This window comes from Dysidea avara, chromosome 6, assembly GCF_963678975.1.
Source record: "Dysidea avara chromosome 6, odDysAvar1.4, whole genome shotgun sequence".
Lineage (NCBI taxonomy): Eukaryota > Metazoa > Porifera > Demospongiae > Dictyoceratida > Dysideidae > Dysidea > Dysidea avara.
This window is the reverse complement of record NC_089277.1, coordinates 35,816,813-35,842,555: the sequence shown is the minus strand read 5'-3', so window position 1 is coordinate 35,842,555 and position 25,743 is coordinate 35,816,813. Positions and strand designations below refer to the sequence as shown.

Genomic DNA, 25,743 nt, shown 5'->3' with positions numbered 1-25,743 from the left:
AACAAAAGCCATTGATAAAATAGCATTAGTCCACTGATAGCTTATGGACATCAGCTGGTCACTGGGCTAACACTAGCAAAAGAGTTTCTTCACAGTAGAGCAGTTAAAGTGCTTCATAAAACGTCATGTGTTCCAAAAAGAGAGGTGAACCAACATAAAAAGTACATAAATGAATCTTCAGTTGCATGCAACCACCAAACAGGACTTCAGATAATGCAACCGTGCAGAAATAACATCTGCTGGAAGAGAATCTAGCTATACTGCCCAAGATTTTAAAGTTATTTTTCAGCGCCCCCTCCGTCTTAGAATCGCCTATGGATACATGTGGATGAATGGTGAAGTAAAAAGCACTGAATGATTGTATCAAGCTAAGTTCATGTCTCACGTGGATCCTCTCACGTTTAAGATGAAAAGGTCGCGACTGATTGGTGCTTTGTTATGTTTGCTGTTTCTGTTCGCCTCAAGATGTGACAGTGCAGACCAGTGTGAGGAAGACCCGAACAACAAGGGCTGCGTGTGTGTTTTTGACAAGAAAAACGTAGACTTGAGAAGTTTGGGGCACAAAGATGGAACTGCGTAAGTTCAGCTAGTTGTGCAGTGAATTTGCTAGGCTCCTCAATCCGAAAAGTCAACTTTTACTAAGTAGCTAGCTAACCCCTAGCTATTGTAGGACATTCTTTTCTTAGCCAGGTCAAGAGTTGTTGTAGTTAACCGTACGTAGCCGGCTAGCTACAGTACTGAGCTAATTATAATGAGCAAATGATACAGTTTCAGTGCTGAACACTATAAACAAAATAAAATACTTGTAGCTAATTTCTTATATATTATTCAGATTTACACCATTCATGACTCGGATGCACCATCCGGCTTTGATGTTTTGCTAGGGACAGTGCCGGTATATTTCACAAATTTATATTGAGATGCTTTGTAGGCATTTTTGGCACTGTTTAGCCTGCTCTGACTGTACGATAATTATTTAATACCTTGATACCTACAATAGCATTTAGCTCATTATTATTATTATTATTGTTTACTGTGCAAAACCTCTTACAAAGAGTATATACAAGCACAGATAATAAATCAGCAAAATTAATTATGTGGTTAATTGATGTTCAGCTAGCCTTGCTTTAAATTGGTCTAAACTTGAACAGGTGATGAGGTTGTTGGGTAAGTTATTCCAAATCTTTATACTTGAAGGGAAGAATGTATTTGATTCGTGGCTACATGGTGCTAATGTGCTTACCTCATTTGCGATGTTCATTACTCCTGAAGACTAAAATAGATCAGAAATTTGCATATAATATGAAACAGGTACTGGCCATGCTATTATTCCAGTAATAACTGAGCTGGTACTTAAGTATAACCTTTTTCAATCAGCTCACAATATGCATTTGTCACCAAGAAGTGAGACATAGAATCAAGAGTACATAATAACAGTGTGTGACTGTGTATCATCAGTGTTACTTGATAAAGTTGGCCGGTATAAAACATGTCATGTAGGTGTGAATACAGATAGCTGGTATTCATGAGTGGTTGATCAGTAACACAAGAGAGTACGTACTGGAATACTAAAAATCTGTGATCATTTTATCACTTAGAAATTACATTTTTGAGTTGAAAGGCATGCTTGTTGTGTTCAGCTCTAAAAGTTTGGTCAGCTGACAAAAGCACAATGATTGTATAAGGTAGATTAACTGTTTTTATTTTGGAACTGTGATAAAAAGAAAAATTAATGATGAAATCAAAGCCACACAACCACACAATATAAACCAGTGGGTATAATCTCAGGTGTTGTGAGAACCACAGTTGAACTTCAACCCCTTGAGGTTTTTATGTGTACATAAGATGGTGATAAAGTTTTCTCTGTAATAAATGATTAGATGTCTAGCAGGCAAATTATATCAATATCACTATTCTTCATTGCATACATGTACATACAGGTTTGCTTGCTTAATTAAAAACAATCCTTGTGATACATAAGTCATGCATGCCATTTAAGAGTACAGTATTTTAGTGGTAATAATTCTTACTACTATACTTTCAGCATGAAGAAAAGTACTTGTGGCTATTATGGGAGGATGTCTACTACAGTATTTGAGGGCAGCTACTCTGAGCTTGTGTAGCAGTAATCCCATGGTGGTGGTGTGTGTGTGGAGTTTTAAATGACTGGCAATGTTTAACTGGTCTTCCTTATATGCACTAGACTAGCTTATTGTAAACTCTAACTACTATAGCTGTACATTCCACTGGTTTCAGTAAACACATGGTTTCTGCTTCAAACGTGTCTTCCAATCAGTATATTTAGCAGTGGCTCTTATCTGAGGGAAGCTCCTTTGACAAGAAGGTCCTGGGGCTATCAGCTGCAAGTGGGAATTCTAGGTTCCCAGCTGTGCATCTAACAACCTGTTCTACCAGAGTCAGCAGTGTGTTTTCAACTCAGGATTCTAAACTTGGGTTCGTATGCTGTTACATGAACTGGGGAGCATGTATAGAATAATGGACGTGACTAATGCAGAACAGACTGGAAAACAGACTCGATAGACTGGCTCATACAAGCCTAAAACATGGATTTTCCAGTACAGGTTACAGTATAGCATTCCAACGACAATATCAACAGACACCTTTCACAACCCATTGATGGTGATTACTCTGGTGATTACTATCAACATCATGGGGCGAGCCTGAGTGTGTAAATTATGGAATGGTGTAAAGATCATCAATTTGTATTGTAGTGAATGTGTCTTTTATCTAGTGAATTTCAAAAGCAGGTGGCAATGGTTCATTACACACAATACATAGAGACATGTTTGTTTATGGAGAACTGAATATTTTATATTATAACAGCTAATGTAAAGCATCCATATTAAATTTTTGTGTGTATCCCATTTTGTACCTCAGAAATTGTGTTTGTTTATGAATTGTACATTATTGTTGTCTTTGTGTTATTGTTTATAGTGCATTTAGTGTGGTAGGAAGTGATAAAGCAACGTACTACTACAACCCTTGTGAAAAATTCACTGAAAAAGACTGCAAAGATGTTGCTGTATGTTCAGACTATATTGTAGTACAGCATTATGTCAATATTTGTATGTACATAATTATATCATTTTTCACTTTGATAACAGTACAGGTTGGAGAAAATGGATTGTGTTAGTAGAATATTTGGATATGTGTGCCGCCATGATATGCTTGTTGACCAACATGTACATTGTTCAAATTCTTCGTTAAAAATACAGTAGTAAAATTTGCTATAAACTATAGCATCAATCATGTTGTAATTCTCAGAATTGTTTTGTTTACTGTTAAAGTCCATACAATGTTATGCAGTCACTATCTCTCTGTAGTGTATATAGTGCTCCTTTCAAGGTAATAGTGCTTAACGGTAGGGGAACAAATTTAAGGTTTTCAATTATGTATCAACTTCAGAATTATGCCTTGCCCTGAAAATTTGTTGTTATTGACTGAGTGTACGATCAATGTAGGAAGATATTGATCTAAAACTAAAAGATGTGGTATATAATAATAATCACAATGTAATCATTTTGCTTACATGGATCTCGTGTTCATTAGTCACTATTATATACAAAAAATCTAGTTAATTGCTATAGAAAATATTACTTGGCAAAACCAGTTTAGCTGATTGCCCAGCACCCAGGCTTTAGTTTAAATAAAGTCCCCAAATTAGAAAATTTTGTAAGGTGAATACCATGTACATGTACAGGGTTGTCAAGAAGATGGTAGAGCATACCGGTCCATCGGAACACAAGACAAAGCAACGTTCAGCACTGCCGATAATGGGGCAGTGTCTATTGCTTACGAAGGAGGCAATGGAGGAAGGTCAGTTGAAATGTTGTAGTGGGAGCTGGGGACAACCAATACTATTATGTCAAAATGTCCAAGACAGTTTACATATACATCAAGTAATAGTTAGAACTTGCATGCTTACAATAGTGAGGAGTCGTGCTCACATCATCTAAATGGCATAGAAAACTTGTTGGCTTATTCTAAGTACTTTAGAAAGTTTCCCTGAGTAAAGCAGATAATGAAAGAGTGGCGAACTGTATGTACTGGCATTGATGGTTGCCCTTTGAGTTTATTGTGTGAGTGCCACACTGTACAAAGTACTAGTGATGCCCAGTAATGCCTGTCTTGTCCAGAGAGTAAGCTAACAGTAAGGACATTTTGCTTTTGGCTTAGTCAATTTTTGCTTGATAAAATGCAGTAAACAACCATGGACTAGACCACAAGTTTATATATAACTATTTTGGTAATTCCACTACAGGTTTTAATTTCAAAGAAAATTTTACTTATAAATTTTCTAAAGGATGCTTTGAGAGGCCATATTACTGTACTTTTAAGATGGATTGGGCCAGGTAAACCACAGCACAGCAGGGATCCGCCGATTATGCTGGAATAATAATGAGCATAATAGGTGCCTGAAAGCATTGAGCATAACAGCGTTGAAACCGGGTCGGGTCATCCGGGTCACATTTTCTCTCTGACCCGGTTTACAATTTATCCGGGTCTGACCCGGATTGGATCACGTGAGAAACGAAATTGTTCTTTTGATGGCTGAAAACTTATAAACGCTATCGCGTAGTTCTTTCGTGAGCCACGCCCACTTATCGCATTACCAACATACACTCAGCCACGTCCATTTGTTAGTAAGTGTAGTATGTAGCACGAAACTGAGGGTATCTATGGTGAGGGGTAGCTATTGTCAGTAGGTGAAGACCTTTCTTTTTTTTTTTTGGTGTTCAACCTACAGCTAGGCTGAAGTTGCAATATTTACTCAACATGAATCGAACGCTCAAAATGTAGACTCGTTCGCTCGCTCGAGACTAGCCGAAACACGTCTCGGCTTTAATTAATCCGGGTCACATCCGGGTCAGTGGGTCATCCGGGTCAGCAGTAGTGACCCGGTTTCAACGTTGGAGTATAATGCTAGCTATACTATAAATTCTTGCTGATCAAAATGCATATCACAGAAAAAGATCGATCTACTCTAATAGTCAATAACTCTACTGGAATAATCAGGTAGCTGACTGTTCTATTAGAGTATATCAATCTTTCCTGTGACATGCATTGACAACAGGGATTTACAGTCTGTGCTTCAGCCACTTACAATTTATTAGAAAAACATGGGAACAGAGGTATAAATATTAAGCATAATTTAAGCATAATAGGCAAACTTTTTGAGCAGTGCAACATAGCACAATAGGTAAAATAATGAGCATGATCAGCAGGTCCCTACAGCACAGGCCTACCTGGTGTTGAAAATAAGTTTTGAAATTATATACCACTTGAGGATAATCCTAGTATGGCTTAAATACAGAAGGAGACTTTGATTTGGTGGACTGACGTTTTGGTGAATAGCAAACTAAAATTAAGTTAAATTTTTGCACAGTACGCCTGCTTTAGTTATTACTAATTGATATACATAGCATGCAAATGTAGATGGTTACCATGCAGTCTTTGTGGTAATTAAGTACACTGAATCACCCCTCTGGAATATTGCAGCAGTCACATTTTGTTTGGACTCCAACGTTAGGGTGAGAATACCATGAGTATAGTATACGTACTAACTACCTAGTTCAGTAGTTCAATGGTAACCATAATCATATTCTAAGACTAGAAGATGCAGTGATCAACATATCTCGTGCATGCAAGTTTCCTTCCAGAGCTGTAAGCCATTGTTTGATCAAGCTGCCAGAATTGTAATATCCTACTTAATATACGGAATTTTCAATGCTTGCTCCTCAGAACTGTGGGATCTGACAGATCTGTTATCTTTAGCTTTATTACACAGTAGCCATTGTGGCACAGAGGTTTCATCAATATATAGCAGTTGTTTGTTTACACACTTTAAACATTGCAAAATTGACATGTCTACAAAAGAGAAAATCAAGTGGCTGATTATCAAGTCACTTTGTGACATATTCTCATGAACAAAATATTTAGATGGAGAAAATTTGTGGTCAATATCAACTTCACCAATTATGCCTAGGCCAGATTTCTCTCTTGCACTATTCACCTGCTAAAAAAAAACTTCTTTAAAACACTCTTTGGCTGCAAATGTGCTAATGTTATTTTGTTGAAACCATGCCAACTCACATGTTATTTGTACTCCTTTTGTGCTCCATCCAACTCAGTAAGACACATTTTACCTTAGTAACCAGCAATGTTGCACAAATGAGTATTTACAGTATGTTCTATTAAAGTATTTTGTCCAGAGGTGCAAGTAAGAATTCATCTGAATCATCACAAAAGCCATATTGGCCAATACATGTAGTTTTCTCAGATATATGCACCAGTGGTAGTGTACATTTTGCCACATTCACTAGCCTTGGTTCTCTACTGGGGATTATTGTTAGGCCTGCGCTGATTATGCCAGCATGATTTTGGGCATAATAAGTTGGCAAAAGCATTGAACATAATTCCAGCATAATAGGCATGGTTTTTGTACATTGATTATCAAAAAGCTGAAACTCTGCATATTATGTACAAACATCAGTTTTACAACTACTTGCAATTGAAGAGTAGTTAAAGATAAATATACTCTAATAGAACAGTCACCAAATGTTGAAATATTCTAATAGAATGTTCACAGATGTACTAAATACTCTAATAGAGCAGTCAAGACAGAGTTTTATATGAGAGCATATTTGGAGCATAATGGGACACAACTGGGTATAATTCAAGCATAATAGGGGGAATTGTAGAGAGTTGCTCAAAAGCATAATAGGTAATTTCAAAAACATAATAGGCTCAGGCCTAGTTATTGTCCCTCAAAAATTTTTAGCCACATGAGCTTGACATTTGTATGTATAAATTGTGTGAAGTGCATATATCTGTGTCATCACTTCCTCAGGAATATGGTTGTCAATCTTGTGTGCAAGAAAAGTCAAAACAAGCCTGAATTTGTATTTGTTGGTGAAACTGCCAAGAATCAATATGTAAGTATTAATGCATTACTTCTAGTATATACTTGTGTACCGGCTTTGCATGTATTGTTATGTATGTACGTATTTTACTACTTTGCAGTAGGTATTTAAAATGAAGAGCAAAATTACTGACCTTACAAACTGCTGTATATCGGTGCTGCATCACGATGATCAGAAGTGGGGTCGCTACTCTATAACTGTAACTCATTACATTGAGTTACATATTGCTAGTAACTTCTATACAATGTAATGCATTACAGTTACATATTACTCCCAGAAAACAAGTAACGGGTTACATATTACTTACTCTAAGGGAAGTAACTAGTAATATTATTACATATTACATTTGTTTGTTACAAGCATTAAACTAAGCCCAACCTTCTAACTATATGCTCCCAACCTACAACTACAAGTGACACGAGTGAGACACGTGTTTCTCTGGTGTAGTTAAGCCTCCAAAACATACTTTGTTGTAGCATCTTGGTCTCAAGGGCACTCCCCTTACACTATCTCTCTTTGTTCTTGTCTGGAAAGTCGTCTTCAGTGCTATAAATGCAGCCAATCACATACTGGACACAATGCGCATTAAAAAGAAGTAACGCGTTACAATTTCCGTATTTAATATCTGTTATATATTACTTGTTACTTTGTCATGTAATGTGTTATTTTACTTCATTACAACATAAGTAATATTATGTAACATGTAAATGTAACTCGTTACCCCCAATGATATGTAGAGGTGTAAATTGTTTAAAGATTGGTTGTGGGCACATGGTAATTTCTTGAAATTGTTTTCCAAATGTCTGTGAGTAAAATACTTATAATTAACACTAAATACTTCCAGTACATGAGAAATGAAAGCTGTATGTGCAACAGTACGCTTTGTTCTGATGTGTCATAATTGTGCTGGTATTTAAACTACTGTGTATATAGCCTAAATATTTCTAGGGGCAAATTTTCAAGGTTGATCAATGTTACCTAATTTAAATGTTTCACGGATTTGCAACCACTCCCAAAAAGTATTTTATTAGACTATATGGAGGCCTAAATATTTCAAAGATACAATGTTTGCTGATAACTCCCAAAACTTTGAAATCAGCAAAAATTTCCTCTTTGAAATATTTAGGCTCTACAGTATGGATGTAATGAGTTCCTGAAGGACCATCCCTAACAGGCTTTACAGACATTGAAAAAACCAAATGAACAGAGCTGGTCTCCTATAGTAGGTTACCAACATAGCAAATGTACAGTAACCTGCTCAGTGAAGCCCAACCATTACATTTGAAATGAAAACTAATGGATAAAAAACATGTGCTCTAAGATTTTATGCATATACGTTGCTTCAGTAAACAGTGAAGATGACTTGAATCGATGTATACCGTAGATTCTCTAAAATTTCGGCATCTCTAAATATTTGGCACTCCCCCCCGTGCTTTGAATACAATGTGCTCTAAATTTTGGCAAGGGGAAAGAAAATTTCTATTAAAAGTGTGCTGATTTTTGGCACTTGGAGTACTAGTTGATGAAGGTTTCTTTAGTACTGAGGATTCCCAGTGGCCTCACATAATATGCTACCTCAATGTTGGATGAAGCACCAAGTGTGAAATTGTTCAGCGAACGTGTCCACTGCAAAACGATCTTCGTTTCTGTTCACAGAATAACATCTCTCCTGGAGCCCACAAACACGATACACCCTCAGATGTAACACTCTGTTAAGTCATGGAACACTTCATGCAGCAACTGGGAGCTAGCGAGATTAATTAATTATCACAAGATATAGCTAGTTTAATAGTATTGGTTGTGGTTTCTATTTTTATTAGTTGTCGAGTGACTGTATACAAAAGCGATGTAGTAATGACATTGATCATCTCTCCTGGATAATGTAGGCAATCACGGTATATAAGTTAGTGCAGCAGCCAAGTGAGTGCTGCGGCCAGTATCATCAGTTCCGCCGCAAGGTATTCCTGTTGGTCTCGGTAGAAAGAAATCCAGAAAGTAAGCAGTAAACGGATCGCAAATAACATAGCCATGAAGCGTGCAGACTGTATTAGGGATAAATCCCTAAAAATTTGACAATAACACCGGGTTGGTACATTTTTTCCTAATTGTTTGGCCAGACACAAACTGAATTAATTTATTTCTGCCAAATTTTTAGGGAATATACGGTATTTATTTTGTTATTTCTGAATCACTGAGTGAATATAGGTTATGTATGTGTGTTTGTTTACGTGTAATCTACACAAATACAGCAAACTGTGTTAAAATTAGTTTGTTGTGCTTCCTTAGTGTTTAGCAATGAATGAACCAATTTTCCTTTTTGGCACATGCTAAATTTGCAGGAAAACTCAATTGAAATTTTCAACAATTTTTTAAAAAAATCCATTTTTTGCACATTTTGATAAAGCAACTATTAAACTTTCTTGCTGTGAAATTTCACACCCAAAGCTTCTTTCTGCTAGGAGATATGGATGATTTTATCAGATCATGTAGTAATTTCACAATGCGTGGGACACCAATTAACTTACTAATGGGGTGATTTGTTCAGGTGATGAAATGGTTAAAACTGAGTATTTAGACTATGATACATGTTATTTAATTGAAGAAAAGGACCAGGAACACTTGAGTTAACTATCAGAAGTCTCTTTATAACACTTCTAGACAGTAGGAATGAAATTATTTGTAAACAAAGTGATTTGTCACACTTTGTCGAATTTCATCACTCACAGAATTCAATGCATTTCTATGAAAAGCTACTTTTTAATGTATTAGACAGTAAATTGACCATATCTCTAGAACCCTACAAGGTATCAAGCTGAAATTTTGACTAGTTAACCTCTCAATGACTCATTTAAGCTAAAAAAGACAAAATTGACCAATGTGCTAAAAAGGATGGTTTTCAAAAATTGGGTCACAAATGGATTACTACTGTACATAATTAATACACTACAAAAATGCATGAAATTTTAATTGGACATACCGTGCGCAAGGAAATTTTGACGTCAAAAAAATTTGACGAATTCAGACTTCAGCAGATTTGATGAATAAAAAGTTGACGAAAATCAAGAAATTGTAGGCAAAACCTGTACTTTTAAGGGCGCTTATAAACATTTGACGAATTTAAATTTGACGAATTAAACCGATTCGTCAAATTTGTCAAATTTTTTTGACGTCAAAATTTCTTTGCGTACGGTACCTAGAAATTAAACAAGCCTGTTTTTACAACTTTAATAAATTAATTTTTATACATGGTTGATTGGTTCTCTGTAATTGCATCTAATGGATGTCTGGTTTTAGAATTAGCACAACATAAGCTTGTGTACTGTGTAACACTGACGGAGATGGTCAAAAATGTAAACTTGAATTACAACTGCTTATTTCCCAGTACATGGGAGTGTGAAAGTGAAGTGCTGCATTATAACAACTACACAGCTGATAGACAGAATGGCTCCACTACTTAGTGATATCACCTAACGATGACAAACTTATCACACAGTAGTGGAGCCACTCATAACAACCACAAACGGTATCGTTGCAAATGAAACAAAGTAATAGTCAAATATGAAAATGTTATTCTAAAAAATCACACTACTATCACACTTACGTATACTCCTGCTAAATCATACAGTTATGCCTTTACACAGTGACATTATACTACTGCAGTAGTTAAGTAATTAAATGAAACAGTCAGTGTTGATGCTCAGTCTAGTTATCAGTCCCAGCAGTGTGTGATGTAGACTGACTTCACTCTTACTCTCTCAGAATAATCCTCATTGCTCACCAGTAGTTTTAGTCTTTGCATGTCACATAATACCACTCAACTAAGTTGACACTAACTCCAAATAAGATTAATCATACTTGTACACTCAGTGCTGCTTCATAAAACTGTCCATTGCTGTGCATCTAGTATCTTTGGAGGAACTAAAAGGTTGATTAAATCTATGTACTATCCAGACAAATCTTGTGCACACTAACAGGAAGCAAACAGGAACCTGGTCTAATATCCATAAATTCATCTGCACTGGGATAAAAAATATCCCGCAATCTTTGATGATATCACTACTACCTATTTACACTCAACTTCGGCTGTGCTTCAGTCTTGTGTCATAACAACAATGTCACCCGTACACCAGTATATAACTATATGTATATATACTGTAACATAGTGTACTGTACTTACTGATAGAATGCATGGCATCGTCATTGGTAACTGTTTACATCGTGATCTGCTTTTATAACAAGTTGTTTTATTTTACTGTAGTCATTCAATTTAACCAGTGTGTGCGCCTGCCCTGGGGACTGTACTGAGAATGGACCAAGTGGTGGACACAGTGGAGGAGGAGGGAGTGGAAGTCATCATAGTAAAGCTAGTACAATAGGAATACCAGGACTAGTGGTCCTCTCTTTGTAAGTGTAGTGCGTGTGTATTGTGTATAATGTTATACTATATGCGTGCGTGTGCATGTAGTGTGTGTGTGTGTGTGTGTGTGTGTGTGTGTGTGTGTGTGTGTGTGTAGTGCGTGTTTGTATGTGTATTCCCACATGATGTATATATCAAGTAGGAATTATAAGTGCCTCTGAAAAGGGTCTGCAATTAACTGCATTAGGCCACTCATGCGGCAAAATGAGACAAATATTCCAAGGAAATAGCTGTTATCACTGCAAGTTACACAAGCAACTCAAGAAACATGGCATGTGGTACATACAGTATTGCAGCCCTTGATTAATATGTATATACCACCAGTTGCTGGAAATGTGAAGAATGAGTGACCTATACTATGCATCCACACCCAGACCGGTATTTATCTATGGTTTAGGTATCGTATGAGACACTGTAACAGAGAAAGAGTAGCCTGGCTATATATAAAAAACTATGCATTGTGACTTACAAAGTTATCTAGTAGAAGTATGGAATGTCCATTGTGAAACAAGTACACAGAAATTTTGAAATTTTCAACTAGAGTAGAGACCATAATACATCGATAAAAAGTACTGAAATGAGCTGGATTAGTACACGATGAAATGCACAGTAGGGATATAACACTTATTGTTGTTTTACTGTGATTTAATATCGTGCACTAATCCAGCTTGTTTCAGTACTTTTTGTCGATGTGTTATGGTCCCTACTCTAGTTGAAAATTCCAAAATTTTCTGTGTACTTGTTTGTTAACTTTTTTTGTAAATAATTATTATGACTGGTGAATCCATGCATACTGCATCTGAAATGGCGCCGCGCGCCCCTATTGTTGTCTGAAAAGTGAAGTTATGCTTGGTTGTCAGCTATGTTCAACCTGTTTGAAAAGCACCACTGCAATCCACGCATACCGAAAGAAATGGTGCCGCACGCCCCAGTTATCAAGACACACGGTAGTGTGTTGTGTGGCTCAAGAAGCCGGCGTGCAACACCCGTGAGTATATTGACAGGAAGAATGAAAACACAATATTCGCACCTCCGTAGCTCTGTGCTGCCTTGATGAAACAAGATGATTTTTTGCTGTGGACACGTCCTCCAACTTCAGCACACCACATTCCAAATTTGAGCGAAATCACTTCAAGTGTTCCTGAGATATGCGACTTCAAAAATTGGCTTAGTTTCTTCGTTTTTTTTTCTTCTTATTTTCCTTCCTCTTTTCACACACTTACAAAAACTGCTATAAAATGCGAACACCATATCCAATTGCCTTGACATTTGGCACACAGAAGGGGGATATAAAGGCGCATCTCAGTACCAACTGTGACTGGAATACGATAAACAGGCAAAGAGTTATGAGTGATTATTCACGAAAAATAACACCGATATGTTGTCACGCCTACAGTGTAAACCGCTTACAGGAAGAAGCTGAAAATCGGTGGGTGAATAGGTTAGCTATTGTACCTCAAACCTTTTGTGATTTGAAAGAAATCGAGCTAAAAACCAGGAAGATACAACAAAAAAACCAACAGTGTGTAACAATTATGCAATCAAGATTAGCTAATAAAAAACGACTACTTGTTGACTCCAAACTCAATTGGAATGAACATTGTAAATATGTTTCAGCTAAGGCTTCTAGATCATTAAACTTCCTCCGTCATCGTTTCTACAACTATTCAATATCTATTAAGTCCATTGCTTATAAGTGTATTGTCCGGCCTGTCCTGGAATATGCCTGTCCAGAGTGGCATCTTTACTCCAATACCATTTGGAATCCATACAACATAAGGCTACCCATTGGGCTTCCAATAGTAGGTGGAATCCATTATCATATTGCTGGAGTAAATCTTCTGATGACTGTATGCAAGAGTTACACTAGCCTACCATCAAGCAGCGCCACAAGTATTTCTCCATTTGCCATGTACATGATAGTCTGCACCACAGAAGCTCTTTTCCTTTTCACAATCATTTTCAGTTACCTGAAACCTCAACTAGATCTCATCCTCTATCGATCTGGCCAGTTGTATCTACTATTAATTCATATCGCTTCTCTTTTTTTGTAAACAGCCCTTTTCTTTGGAACACCATACCGCATTCCATCCTACAGATTAAGAAGTCAAATCCATTACGTGCTGCCCTTCGCCGATTTCTATTCAAATAACTTTCTATTTCTTGTCCTGTTGTGTATTGCTCTGTTATTAGCTATCTGTCTCGTCTTAGTTATTGTATTAGTGTGCATTTAATGTTACTGTATGTATGTTTAATTGTGGGAGTACGTTTGCAGGCTTGTCCTTCTGTACGACCCTGTCATTTTGACAAAATTGACAATAATAGTAATAATAATAATAAACTTGCCACGCCTACCAGATAAACCGCTTGGGGGTAATGCTTTGAAAATCGTTGTACAGATGGAGTAATCATCTTAGAAAGGCTCATCAATGGTGTAGAAGAATCAGACTTAAAGCCACGGAGTTATAACACGAAATCCAACTTGGTGTAGCAAGTGCGAGATCGAGATACTCTAGTAGAGCAGTCACCCTGAAGAGAATTCAAGAGATCAGCTAGAAACAAGTAACCTGTATAGAGATCAGCTTCAAACATGTCACCCTGTAGAGAGATCAGCTAGAAGAAGTTACCTTGTAGGGAGTTCAACTACGGAAAGAGATAGTTCAGCTAGAAGAAATCACCTTGTAGAGTTCAGCTACTAAGAAACCACCATGTAGAGAGTTCAGCTACAAACAATTCACTCTGTTCAGAGATCAGTTAGGAGAAGTTTTCTTGTAGAGAGTTCAGCTACAAACAAATCACCCTGTAGATCAGCTAGAAGAAGTTACCTTGTAGAGAGTTCAGTTACAAAGAAACCACCATGTAGAGAATTCAGCTACAAACTAGTGACCCTGTAGAGACATCAGTTAGAAGAAGTTACCTTGTAGATAGTTCAGCTACAAACAAATCACTCTGTAGAAATATCAGCTAGAAGAAGTCACCTTGTAGAGAGTTCAGCTACAAAGAAACCACCATGTAGAGAGTTCAGCTACAAACAAATCGCCCTGTAGAAAGATCAGTTAGAAGAAGTACAAAGAAACCATTCTGTAAAGAGCTCAACTGCAAACAAATCACCTGTACAGAATTCAGCTACAAACAAATCATCCTGTAGAGAGATTAGCTAGAAGAAATTACCTTGTAGATAATTCAGCTACAAACAATTCACCCTGTACAGAGCTCAGTTAGAAGAAGTTTCCTTGTAGAGAGTTCAGTTACAAACACATCACTCTGTAGAAAGATCAGCTAGAAGAAGTCACCTTATAGAGAGTTCAGCTACAAAGAAACCACCATGTAAAGAGTTCAGCTGCAAACAAATCACCCTGTAGAAAATCCAGCCACAAACAAATTGCCCTGTAGAAAGATCAGCTAGAAGAAGTTACCTTGTAGAGAGTTCAGCTACAAAGAAACCATTCTGTAAAGAGCTCAGCTGCAAACAAATCACCTGTACAGAATTCAGCTACAAACAAATCACCCTGTAGAGAGATCAGCTAGAAGAAGTTGCCTTGTAGATAGTTCAACTACAAACAAATCATCCTGTAGAGAGACCAGCTAAAAGAAGTTACCTTGTAGATCGTTCAGCTACAAACAAATCACCCTGTAGAGAGATCAGCTAGAAGAAGTTGCCTTGTAGATAGTTCAACTACAAACAAATCACCCTGTAGAGAGATCATCTAGAAGAAGTTGCCTTGTAGATAGTTCAGCTACAAACAAATCACCCTATAGAGAGATCAGCTAGAAAAAGTTACCTTGTAGATTATTCAGCTACAAACAATTCACCCTGTAGAGAGAGCAGCAAGAAGAAGTCACCTTGTAGAGTGTTCAGTTACAAAGAAACCACGATGGAGAGTTCTGTAATAAATATATGTATTATATAATTTGTACATTTACTGATAAAACAGAAATATTTAAAGTATTTAACATCTGCTTCATCTTTTCTTCTTCCTGTGGTAAAGAAAAAAGATAGGTTTAAAAAGTTCCAAAGCCAGCTTATGGTATACAAATACAAAAAGAAGTGAAATCTAATCCTAAACAGCCAAGCTGTAAAAAAAGAGTGCAGCCCTCAAAAAGGCTATGGGGAAAAAAGATGTGAAATCCAAGGTGGCGGCCAAGAAATGGCTGTGATGGTAGGTTAGTGGTAAAAATTTAATAACGACAATTCAGGTAAATTTTGTGCCAAGGCCAAGCGGCAAAAAAATTCACCTGAATTGTCATTATTAAACGTTTTACCATTAACCTACCATCACAGCCATTTCTTGGCCGCCACCTTGGATTTCACATCTTTTTTCACCATAGCCTTTTTGAGGGCCGCACTATTTTTTCACAGCTTTGCTGTTTTGGATTAGATATCAATTATCGTGAAGTATCCATTACGCTGCTATGTTCAACCCGTTACACAGCAGTACAATCAAGAACTGTTTGAAAAGCACCTCTGCTATCAAAATAGCCACAATGAAAAATATTGACAATTTCCATTACGAAGGGAAGCCATCACGTGCTATTGCCAAATCGACACTTTCGCTGTCAGCAAAGATGAATGGGAGACAAAGAAAGAAACTGGTAAGTCCATGAAGAATGCATTGTATGTACTGCGGTATGCCAAAAGGCACCTGTCAGGCCGAAGCGATGTCAAACTGTGAAAAAATCAAGCCCGTAGCCTTAGCCATTATCGAGTTACGCTTGTCTGAAGCGGGGGGTCCTTCACATACAAAATCCATCTACGAAATTTCGAAATATGGAAATTTGCCAACCAAATTTCTAATTTCTGGATAAATTTCTACCAAATTTCCAAATTTCTGACTTGGAAATTCTTGAGTGCTACGAAGTTGTAGCTTGAGTTGTAGTATATTCCGTGCCTTAGGCTACTGTATTATGGTTTCAGTATGGGTTCAAGCCGAGCCGAACGGTTCACTAGAGGTCTGGTAAGTCGTCGTGACTCTATCATGGTTGGGGTGAGGTAGGAATTTGAATGAAACACTCACCAGTAATCCACGGACACACCAAAACGACTTGTACTGTGGCCTTTGCACTGTGGGAATCGAATCAGCTCGAAAGTATACAACAAATTTACGAAGCAGATTACGGACAAATGTTAGTGCGTATAATCTAGATGGCGCTATACGTCTTGATAGTGACCCCTCTTCCTTGCATCTGGCCTCGTGTATATACACATATAAATCCATGTAATATAACTTACAAATAATCAAAATTCAATGCCAAACATTATAAAAATTTTAATCGTATGGATTTATGTATTTAAAATTTCAGTTAATATTTCTGAATTCCCAACAAAAATTTCTACATTTCTAATAAAAATTGCCAAATTTCTATGGTCATCGACGACATTTCTGGAAGTGAAGGACCCCTCGGTCTGAAGGCACTAGTCAGTCAGCTACTTACTTACTCAGTCAGTCAGTAGAAAATTCTGTAAATAAAATATTTTAAAAATTCCGTAGCAACTTGTTGAAAGCATTTTGGGTCAATCTGAAAGCTTAGTTTTACCTAACCAATACTGCCTCATCATCGTTAGGGGAAATTGAGGCTGTTTTTGGGTGATATTATTTCGTGGGCCACGCCTACTTCTTTGGGCTCCAATCATCACAGTTTATTTTAGGTTTGGTTTGTGGTTATCACAATCCTAGGTGACCCAACTTTTTGTGTATATCTGATTAGTAGTTTTGAACTGTGTTACATATATATGTGTACAACTTCATAGCATTAGCTTTACGAGCATTACCCTATAATGCACAAGTGTACAGTAACTTGTATATAAAAATAAATTAAAAAAAATAAAACATGGGAATAGAGATTGCTGAAAAAGTAAAGAAACAAGAGTCAAACAAGTCAGCATGTTAAACACACAGAGATCTCTATTTGGACCATAGGCGGTGGAGACGGGGGGCCAGGAGGGCCATGCCCCCCCTTCCCCACTTTTTGGGACACTGTTTGCAAGAAAAGATCGAGATACTCTAATAGAACAGTCAGGATCTGGATACTCTAATAGAGCAGTCACAGTATTCAGAGAAGCAGTGTAGAAAATTTCTTAGCTACGTATGTGTAGTTATAAATAAGGAGATGTAACTGGTGGAGAGCAGCTATTGTCAGCAGGCTGTGACCCTTTTTTTTTTTGGTCTTCAACTTACAGCTGGCCTGGCCCCCTCACTCTTTTGCCTGCTCCACCGCTCTTGATTTTGACTCAATGGATATGGTAGCTAGAGACTAAGGAAAAAGTTTTATATAAATCAGGGGCAGATAAGTACCAAGAATGCTTCTCATTAAATAGTGAATAGTGATATATCAGTACTACCATTTATTGTGATAAATTAACATAACCAGTTATCATATGGTGACAGTCTTTGATAACCTGTATATTGAAATACCGGTGTAGGATTATTTTTAACCCAGCCTTTGGTGTTTAATTACTCAATTTGTTAATGGTTTAACAAGCCACACCCTAAAAAAACATTGAGGTTGCCACATTACAAGCACCTGCCTACTTGCACTGAACTACATTCTTTGGTTTTTGGGTTGCATACCACTTCATAATAGGCCCAAGAAATGGTGCAATAGTCACTGTAACAAGCTAACTATATACCGATATACTGTGATAATTTCCTGTTATTAATACCGTGTATAGAGACATGTCATTTTGCCAGCAAATTTTGGGAATAATGGGTAGATAAAAGCAAATGTGACCGGATTTCATATAACAAGGCTTCCACACACACAAAATCAAACTTACGATTTTACCAGAAATGGATTGCTGGTCTAATACACTATCATATTTCACACTGTACTTCCTTCAGCACTGGCAAGTCTGGTTTCTGTAGCAGCTTTCTTCCGACCCTGTCAAAGCCACGAGTGGGAGATTGGCACCATTCAATGGCCATGGCTTTGTGATAATGGTGTGTAGTGAGCTGGGACTTCACACGCCAATAGTGCTCACAGTCAATTTGGAGTAATTTGAGGGCCATGGAGGGCCATGGAGAGCCCAAACTTGGCCTCTGGATTCCAACCGTCTTCTTACTTCATCTTATACCCCTATATTAAGACCACCGTCCACCCCCACCCTCCCACCCTTGTACTACCAGCTGTGATATTATTACCCACTCGAAAAAAGCTGCCCAAAACAGGGCAAATTTTGGGTATCAGAAATGTATACACCCACTCAGTGATAGCTAGTAAACAGATGAATAATTGGTGCAAATTTTGTTTGCACAGCTGTAGGCACTGGGAAGTTATTACACAATGATTCCTTAAAATCGCCATATCTCCTAACAAAGCTTTGTGCGTCGAAGCCTTGTTTTGTCAATTTCAGTCACAAATAGCAAAATGATGGCATAGTAGGTGCAATTTTGTGAAGTGGACAAAGTATTGCACAAAAGATAGAGAGGCTTTAATAGAACAGTGACATGTGATAAAATATCTAGCTAATTTGTTACGGGAAGAGCAAGTGGTGAACAAGATACCCTAATTGAGCCATCACATAAGTAATAATATATTGCTAGCTTCTGCTATATATAGTTAGAGCAAGTGCAGATCGAGATACTCTTATAGAACAGTCACTTTACGGTTAAATGGTAGCTTTGCACTTATAGAAATTAACAAATTTATATGCTGAGTAAAATAGATATCTGTGATCCACAGAACAAAATCCTGGCCATTTTTGCACATTCATCGGATTCCATTTTATTGCATCTCTATAATCTATAGTAACAAAAGAGTGGACAGCCAAAGTTTCAGCCTTTTGTGATGAATGCTCTTGGAGTTATAGTGCTTCACAGTTGGAACAGTGATAAACTCGATTTGTACTGCAACAATATGGGAAATAAATTACAGGCGCTTAGATAATCTAATCCAAAACAGCTGAGCTGTAAAAAAAAAGTGTGCGGCCCTCAAAAAGGCTATGGTGAAAAAAGATGTGAAATCCAAGGTGGCGGCCAAGAAATGGCTGTGATGGTAGGTTAATGGTAAAAATTTTAATAACGACAATTCAGGTGAATTTTTGTGCCGCTTGGTCTTGGCACAAAATTCACCTGAATTGTCATTATTAAAATTTTTGCCATTAACCTACCATCACAGCCATTTCTTGGCCACCACCTTGGATTTCACATCTTTTTTCACCATAGCCTTTTTGAGGGCCGCACACTTTTATTACAGCTCGGCTGTTTTGGATTAGATTTCATTTCTTTTTGTATTTGTATACCCCAAAGCTGGCCTATGGCCAGCTTTGGGACTTTTTTAACCTATCTTTTTTTTACCACAGGAAGAAGAAAAGATGAAGTAAATGTACTTTAAATATTTTATCAGTAAATGTACAAATTATATATATAATACATATATTGATTACAGAAATCTCCATGGTGGTTTCTTTGTAACTGAACACTCTACAAGGTGACTTCTTCTAGATGCTCTCTCTACAGGGTGAATTATTTGTAGCTGAACAATCTACAAGGTAACTTCTTCTAGCTGATCTCTCTACTGGGTGATTTGTTTGTAGCTGAATTCTGTACAGGCGACTTGTTTGCAGCTGAGCTCTTTACAGAATGGTTTCTTTGTAGCTGAACTCTCTACAAGGTAAATTCTTCTAACTGATCTTTCTACAGGGCAATTTGTTTGTGGCAGAATATTATACAGGGTGCAGCTGAACGCTCTACATGGTGGTTTCTTTGTGGATGAACTCTCTACAAGGTAACTTCTTCTAGCTGATCTCTCTACAGGGTGATTTTTTTGTAGCTGAACGATCTACAAGGTAACTTCTTCTAGCTGATCTCTCTACAGGGTGGTTTGTTTGTAGCTGAATTCTGTACAGGTGATTTGTTTGCAGCTGAGCTCTTTACAGAATGGTTTCTTTGTAGCTGAATTCTCTAAAAGGTAACTTCTTCTAACTGATCTTTCTACAGGGCAATTTGTTTGTGGCTGAATTTTGTACAGGGTGATTTCTTTGCAGCTGAACTCTCTACATGGTGGTTTCTTTGTAGCTGCACTATCTACAAGGTAATTTCTTCTAGCTGACCTCTCTACAGGGTGATTTGTTTGTAGCTGAATTCTGTACAGGTGATTTGTTTGCAGCTGAGCTCTTTACAGAATGGTTTCTTTGTAGCTGAACTCTCTACAAGGTAACTTCTTCTAGCTGATGTCTCTTCAAGGTCACTAGTTTGTAGCTGAACTCTCTACATGGTGGTTTCTTTGTAACTGAACTTTCTACAAGGTGACTTCTTCTAGCTGATCTTTCTACAGGGTGATTTGTTTGTAGCTGAACTCTCTACAAGGTAACTTCTTCTAGCTGATCTCTCTACAGGGAGATTTGTTTGTAGCTGAACTCTCTACAGGTGATTTGTTTGAAGCTGAACTCTCTAAATGATGGTTTCTTTGTAGCTGAACTCTCTACAAGTTAACTTCTTCTAGCTGATCTCTCTACAGGGTGATTTGTTTGTAGCTGAACTATCTACAAGATAAATTCTTCTAGCTGATCTCTCTACAGGGTGATTTGTTTGTAGCTGAACTCTCTACAAGTTAACTTCTTCTAGCTGATCTCTCTACAGGGTGATTTGTTTGTAGCTGAACTATCTACAAGATAACTTCTTCTAGCTGATCTCTCTACATGGTAATTTGTTTGTATCTGAATTCTGTATAGGTGATTTGTTTGCAGCTGAGCTCTTTACAGAATGGTTTCTTTGTAGCTGAACTCTCTACAAGGTAACTTCTTCTAGCTGATGTCTTTACAGGGTCACTAGTTTGTAGCTGAATTCTCTACATGGTGGTTTCTTTGTAACTGAACTCTCTACAAGGTAACTTTTTCTAGTTGATCTTTCTACAGGGTGATTTGTTTGTAGCTGAATTCTGTACAGGTGATTTATTTGCAGCTGAGCTCTTTATAGAATGGTTACTTTGTAGCTGAACTCTCTACAAGGTAACTTCTTCTAGCTGATGTCTCTACAAGGTCACTAGTTTGTAGCTGAACTCTCTACATGGTGGTTTCTTTGTAACTGAACTCTCTACAAGGTGACCTCTTCTAGCTAATTTTTCTACAGGGTGATTTGTTTGAAGCTGAACTCTCTACAAGGTAACTTCTTCTAGCTGATCTCTCTACAGGGAGATTTGTTTGTAGCTGAACTCTCTACATGATGGTTCTTTGTAGCTGAACTCTCTACCAGGTAACTTCTTCTAGCTGATCTCTCTACAGGGTGATTTGTTTGTAGCTGAACGATCTACAAGGTAACTTCTTCTAGCTGATCTCTCTACAGGGTGGTTTGTTTGTAGCTGAATTCTGTACAGGTGATTTGTTTGCAGCTGAGCTCTTTACAGAATGGATTCTTTGTAGCTGAATTCTCTAAAAGGTAACTTCTTCTAACTGATCTTTCTACAGGGCAATTTGTTTGTGGCTGAATTTTGTACAGGGTGATTTCTTTGCAGCTGAACTCTCTACATGGTGGTTTCTTTGTAGCTGAACTATCTACAAGGTAATTTCTTCTAGCTGACCTCTCTACAGGGTGATTTGTTTGTAGCTGAATTCTGTACAGGTGATTTGTTTGCAGCTGAGCTCTTTACAGATTGGTTTCTTTGTAGCTGAACTCTCTACAAGGTAACTTCTTCTAGCTGAACTCCCTACATGGTGGTTTCTTTGTAACTGAACTCTCTGCAAGGTGACTTCTTCTAGCTGATCTTTCTACAGGGTTAATTGTTTGTAGCTGAATTCTGTACAGGTGATTTGTTTGCAGCTGAGCTCTTTACAGAATGGTTTCTTTGTAGCTGAACTCTCTACAAGGTAACTTCTTCTAACTAAACTCTCTACAGGGAGATTTGATTGCAGCTGAACTCTCTTCATGATGGTTTCTTTGTAGCTGAACTCTCTACAAGGTAACTTCTTCTAGCTGAACTCCCTACATGGTGGCTTCTTTGTAGCTGAACTCTCTACAAGGTGACTTCTTCTAGCTGATCTTTCTACAGGGTGATTTGTTTGTAGCTGAATTCTGTACAGGTGATTTGTTTGCAGCTGAGCTCTTTACAGAATGGTTTCTTTGTAGCTGAGCTCTCTACAAGGTAGTTTCTTCTAGCTGATGTCTCCACAAGGTCACTAGTTTGTAGCTGAACTTTCTACATGGTGGTTTCTTTGTAACTGAACTCTCTGCAAGGTAACTTCTTCTAGCTGATCTTTCTACAGGGTGATTTGTTTGTAGCTGAATTCTGTACAAGTGATTTGTTTGCAGCTGAGCTCTTTACAGAATGGTTTCTTTGTAGCTGAGCTCTCTACAAGGTAGTTTCTTCTAGCTGATGTCTCCACAAGGTCACTAGTTTGTAGCTGAACTTTCTACATGGTGGTTTCTTTGTAACTGAACTCTCTACAAGGTAACTTCTTCTAGCTGATCTCTCTACACGGAGATTTGTTTGTAGCTGAACTCTCTACAGGTGATTTGTTTGCAGCTGAACTCTCCACATGATGGTTTCTTTGTAGCTGAACTCTCTACAAGGTAACTTCTTCTAGCTGATCTCTCTACAGGGTGATTTGTTTGTAGCTGAACTATCAACAAGGTAACTTCTTCTAGCTGATCTCTCTACAGGGTGATTTGTTTGCAGCTGAGCTCTTTACAGAATGGTTTCTATGTAGCTGAATCTTTACAAGGTAACTTCTTCTAGTTGATGTCTCTACAGGGTCACTAGTTTGTAAATGAATTCTCTACATGGTGGTTTCTTTGTAACTGAACTCTCTACGAGGTAACGTCTTCTAGCTGATCTTTCTATAGGGTGACTTGTTTGTAGTGGAATTCTGTACAGGTGATTTTTTTTGCAGCTGAGCTCTTTACAGAATGGTTTCTTTGTGGCTGAACTCTTTACAAGGTAACTTCTTCTAGCTGATGTCTCTACAGGGTCACTAGTTTGTAAACGAATTCTCTACATGGTGGTTTCTTTGTAACTGAACTCTCTACAAGGAAACTTCTTCTAGCTGATCTCTCTACAGGGAGATTTCTTTGTAGCTGAACTCTCTACAGGTGATTCGTTTGCAGCTGAACTCTCTACATGATGGTTTCTTTGTAGCTGAACTCTCTACAAGTTAACTTCTTCTAGCTGATCTCTCTACAGGGTGATTTGTTTGTATCTGATCTCTATACAGGTTACTTGTTTCTAGCTGATCTCTTGAATTCTCTTCGGGTGACTGCTCTATTAGGATGACTGCTCTATTAGGATGACTGCTCTATTAGGATGACTGCTCTATTAGAGTATCTCGATCTCGCACTTGCTACACCAAGTTGGATTTCGTGTTATAACTCCGTGGCTTTAAGTCTGATTCTTCTACACCATTGAAGAGCCTTTCTAAGATGATAACTCCATCTGTACAGCGATTTTCAAAGCATTACCCCAAGCGGTTTACCTGGTAGGCGTGGCAAGCAGTCGTTTCTTTTATTAGCTAATCTCGATTGCGTAATTGTTACACACTGTTGGTTTTTTCGTTGTATCTTCCTGGTTTTTAGCTCGATTTCTTTCAAACCACAAAAGGTTTGAGGTTCAATAGTTAACCTATTCACCCACCGATTTTCAGCTTCTTCCCATACGCGGTTTACCCTGTAGGCGTGACAACATATTGGTGTTATTTGTCGTGAATAATCGCTCATAACTCTTTGCCTGTTTATCGTATTCCAGCCAAAGTTGGTGCAGAGATGCACCTTTATATCTCCCTTCTGTGTGCCAAAGTTCAAGGCAAACGGATATGGCGTTCGCGTTTTATAGCAGTTTTTGTAAGTGTGCGAAAAGAGGAAGAAAAATAAGAAGAAAAAAAACGAAGAAACTAAGCCAATTTTTGAAGTCGCATATCTCGGGAACACTTGAAGCAATTTCGCTCAAATTTGTAATGTGGAGTGCTGAAGGTGGAGGGAGTGTCCACAGCAAAAACCGTCTTGTTTCATCAAGGCAGCACAGAGCTACGGAGGTGCGAAAATTGCGTTTTCTTTCTTCCTGTCAATATACTCACGGGTGTTACGCGCCGGCTTCTTGGGCCGCACGACACACTACCGTGTGTCTTGATCCTAATTCAACAAGTGAATGTGTTACACTATAATACTCTCAATAGCAATTTGACATAATTATTTTGAAATATGTTAAGCGATTAGCCAATAGAATTAGTATTACACTTGTTTGACAAGGCCCCTTGATAAAAATCTGTAATACTAATTTAATTGGCTAAGGTAGTGTGGTGTGTTCCTATTAGAAGTAAATGTCCGACTTGACAACTAGTGTTACCATAGTGATAGATGCCCAATGACATATGGTTGCTTAGCAATGATTTCTAAGTAACCATTGCTAAGGTAAACATCATTTTGAGGCCTCAGCAACAGTTGCTAGGCAATGGTTGCTATGTGTGATTGAACTTTTGCAGTGGTTAATTTTTGGTTGTTTTAATTTGCAATAGCATGGATGGCTGTGGTATTAGGGATTAATAGTTCTCGCATTGTAATCAGGAAGGAAATAGTGTTCGCCTTCACCTCGCACTATTTTACTCCTTCCTGCTGCTGTTTGCAATGCTTGCCTATTAATCCCAAATACCACAGTCGTCTGTCCTATTACATATGCCAATACCGCCAAGCACTGTATTAAATGTTTATTTGAGTCCAAATGGAGATCTCTGTGTGTTTAACATGCTGGCTTGTTTGACTCTTCTTTTCAGTAATCTTTATTCCCAAGTTTAATTTTTAAAATTATTTTTACTCTAGTCTGTTTACTTTTTATAAATCCATTTATGGATAGCTAATATGATAATAAGAGGTGTTGATATTACACAGTACTAAACATGTATATCAAGTTAGTATAGTCGTGTATAGTAGTTGTATTGTTTCCTTACAATTGAATGTACTTTGTACTATACAACTTTGATATATCTAACTATAGAGGCAACATAATATGTGATCGGCTGAGCAAAACCCAGCCATTTTCGCACATTCCTCGAATTCCATTTTATTGTACCTCTGTGATCTATAATAACAAAAGAGTAGACAGCCAAAGTTTCAGCCTTTTATGATGAACGGTCTTGGAGTTATAGCGCTTGACAGTTGGAACAGTGATAAATTAAACTGAATTTGTACAGCTACAATATGGGAAATAAATTACAGATGCTATTACAAGCAGGAGGAGATTTCATTCCTCTAGTTGTAGAAAGTTTTGGGATATGGACACCTTTTGCTTTGTCAGTTCTTCGTTGTATTGCTGATCGTACCACCACCGGAAGTGGTATTAACCTAAAGAGGCCAGAAGAAAATTAATTTCAACAACTTTCTGTGTGTTTATGGATGAATAATGCTTGTAAGATATTGGGCTCTGCAAGGTGGTGATGATGACTTTCCCCTTTCCCCGTAGTTG

The 25,743-nt window shown here is 37.7% G+C and overlaps 1 protein-coding gene across 1 annotated transcript in view; it reads left to right on the top strand.

Annotated features, from left to right (window-relative positions):
- Positions 1 to 287: 287 nt before the first annotated feature.
- The window catches only part of LOC136257999 (uncharacterized), a 33,714-nt gene continuing 8,258 nt past the window's right edge, over positions 288 to 25,743 (top strand). Inside the window, exons 1-5 of the mRNA XM_066051299.1 lie at positions 288 to 576; positions 2,956 to 3,043; positions 3,722 to 3,837; positions 6,872 to 6,956; positions 11,203 to 11,348. Of these exons, the coding sequence (XP_065907371.1) occupies positions 377 to 576; positions 2,956 to 3,043; positions 3,722 to 3,837; positions 6,872 to 6,956; positions 11,203 to 11,348 (635 nt within the window). The 5' untranslated portion in view covers positions 288 to 376. The remainder of the gene's footprint in view (positions 577 to 2,955; positions 3,044 to 3,721; positions 3,838 to 6,871; positions 6,957 to 11,202; positions 11,349 to 25,743) is intronic.